Here is a 2,346-nt window from a genome sequence, read left to right on the forward strand (position 1 = left end):
CTCAATTCTCCCGCCCGTGTGCGGGGCCTGTCACCAAGGAGGAAGCGTGGAGCCGGGGCAGGGCGAGCCCTTGCTCTAGAAGCACCACCCCTGCGACTCCCCGCCCCGCACAGCTGAGTCGGGGTTAACCCTGGGACGGGGCAGGAGTTGTCATCTCCCCAGCTGCCCAGGGAGAGTGCGAGAAGCTGGGCCAGTCTTGGACCCACGTTCTGTGATCTGTGAGCCATTTCAAAGGGGTGTCAGAGAGGCTCTTTCTGGATAGTTTGGTTCCTTCTTTATATTTGTCTGTGTTTTCCTAGAATACACAGGTTTGGCTGGCGGAGCAAAAAATAAATAAATAAATAAATAAATAATGTTAAAGGGAAAGAAAAACCTGTAATGTCTACCGTTCATTTCCACACTTGCTTCCAAACACCTCCCTGTGTCCGGACAAGGCTCTCTGACTCAGTCACCCTCTAGACTGGTGGGGCAGCCAGAAGCCCAAGGGTGGGCCATCTCAGCGCTGGAGGTCACGGCAAAGCCCTTCCCAGCCCAACTGTACATGGGGCTGGGCCCCCTGACACTTGTTTCCCAAGGAAGGGAGATGGGGGAGGCACGAAGGCCCAGGGCATGGGGCATGGCCTCCCTCCAGAAGCCTGTCTAGGGCTTCTCTCCACAAGGTTTCCACAGAGAGGGCGATGGGCGACAGCAGGAAACCCTGAGCTGTAAATACCCCTCCCCGCGTCATCCAGGAACACGGGGGTGCCAGCCTTGCCCGACCCCAACTCCTCTGTCCACGTGCTGGGCCAGCCCACGGGCCACCTGGAGCCTCCAAGACCACGCCTGGACGGCTGGCCCCCAGGGGCGGCTGGGCGACAGCTCTGAGGATGAATTCTCCAGCTTGCCTCCGAGAACCTCAGGTTCTCAGAACGTGAGACCTGCAGGGGCAGGGCCTGGGGGTGGCCGGCTCCCACAGCGCACGGCCTCATCCTCACTCCACGGCAGGGAGCCGGGCCGACCACCATCACAGCTGTGCCTACTCTGGGCTGACGCCGGCTGACTTCCTTGTGGGCACCACCTGGGGGCAGGACTGGGCCTGGGGTGGGGCCCACCTCCTGTGGCCCTTTGCCTCCTCCTATGGGAGCGGTTCGCGTCCTGCTAGAGGTGGGCTCAGCAGAGCCTGCAACTCTGACGTCCCCAATGCCGAGCTTTGGTCACTGACACTGTGACCTTAAGTGACTCCCTTCATCCCTCTGGACGTTAGTTTTCCCATCTGAACACTGAGGCTAATACTACTCACTCTGCTCCCTTTGCAGGACTGTTTTCTAGAACAGATGAGAAAACGAATGGAAACCCCTTTTTAAGCCTACACTGCTAACTCTCTGGAACCGTCTACAGTCAAGCAGGAGAAATGGCCCAAGGCAGAAGCAGATCACAGTGTTCGTGTGTCCCCAGCATGCCCTGCCTCTCTCTGCAGGGCTGGCCACGGCCCTTTCATTCCAGGTGCCCGACATCGCTGCTCAGGTGTGCTAGCAAGCAGGCAGGCGGCCACAGGAACCCATGGGGGATCAGCGGGGTGAGAATGGAGACAGGCTACAGTGGTGGAGGGATTTTATAGTTTCACAAGACTAAGGACAGACTATTGTTCATTCTTTTAATCATGGTTCCCAGGGCGGAGCCCTAGTCCCTGTGCACACATGGGATCTGAAGAAAATTCCTCCAGGGCAGGGCTAGGTCCCCCAATCGCAGGGCTAGCCCAGGCCAGGCACCAGCAGGTGGTCAGGAAAGGGGGCAGGGAACCCGGGGGTGTGGACTGGAGCTACCAGAGGAAGATCCGGGTTCTGAACTTGCTGGATACCTCTGCTTGTGCTGGGAAGACAGGGCACGTTTGCAAACAGTGCTGTTTCTGAGTCCCCAGCTAGAGGCACACGAGGCCTGCACGGGGCACCCTGGAGGTCAGGGGAGGTGGGCCACTTACTGTAGTGCCTGGGCTCCTTGACGTGGGGCTTGGGCTTGGTGGAGCCGGGTGCCCCCGGGGCCTGGCGCCGCCTCTGCAGGGCCTGGTAGAGGCCCAGGGCCCGGCGCTTGGCCTTGCGCAGGATGTGGCAGATGTACTGGAAGATCTCCTCGTAGCAGTCGCCGGGCTCGGCGTAGCTGGCCACCGTGCTGGAGGACAGGTAACGCTGCCGCTGCTCCAACATCAGCCGGTGTTCCCGCTGCTTGGTCTCCGAGAACTGGGTCGCTATGACAACGAGGCACAGGTTGATCATGAAGAAGGAGCCCACCTGTGACCAACGGGAGGAGAGGACAGGGACAGAGGGGACGGTGGGGTGAGAGGAGGCGGGGGCAGGGGCGGGGGGGGGGGGG

General features: G+C 60.3%; 1 protein-coding gene across 1 annotated transcript in view; it reads right to left on the reverse strand.

The window, feature by feature from the left end:
- Positions 1–2,346, reverse strand: part of CACNA1I (calcium voltage-gated channel subunit alpha1 I) — a 108,347-nt gene that overhangs the window by 38,652 nt on the left and 67,349 nt on the right. The window contains 1 exon segment of the mRNA XM_007454105.1: positions 1,958–2,264. Within this exon segment, the coding sequence (XP_007454167.1) occupies positions 1,958–2,264 (307 nt within the window).

Source organism: Lipotes vexillifer, unplaced genomic scaffold (genome assembly GCF_000442215.2).
Source record: "Lipotes vexillifer unplaced genomic scaffold, Lipotes_vexillifer_v1.1 scaffold382, whole genome shotgun sequence".
NCBI classification, from domain to species: Eukaryota; Metazoa; Chordata; class Mammalia; order Artiodactyla; family Lipotidae; genus Lipotes; species Lipotes vexillifer.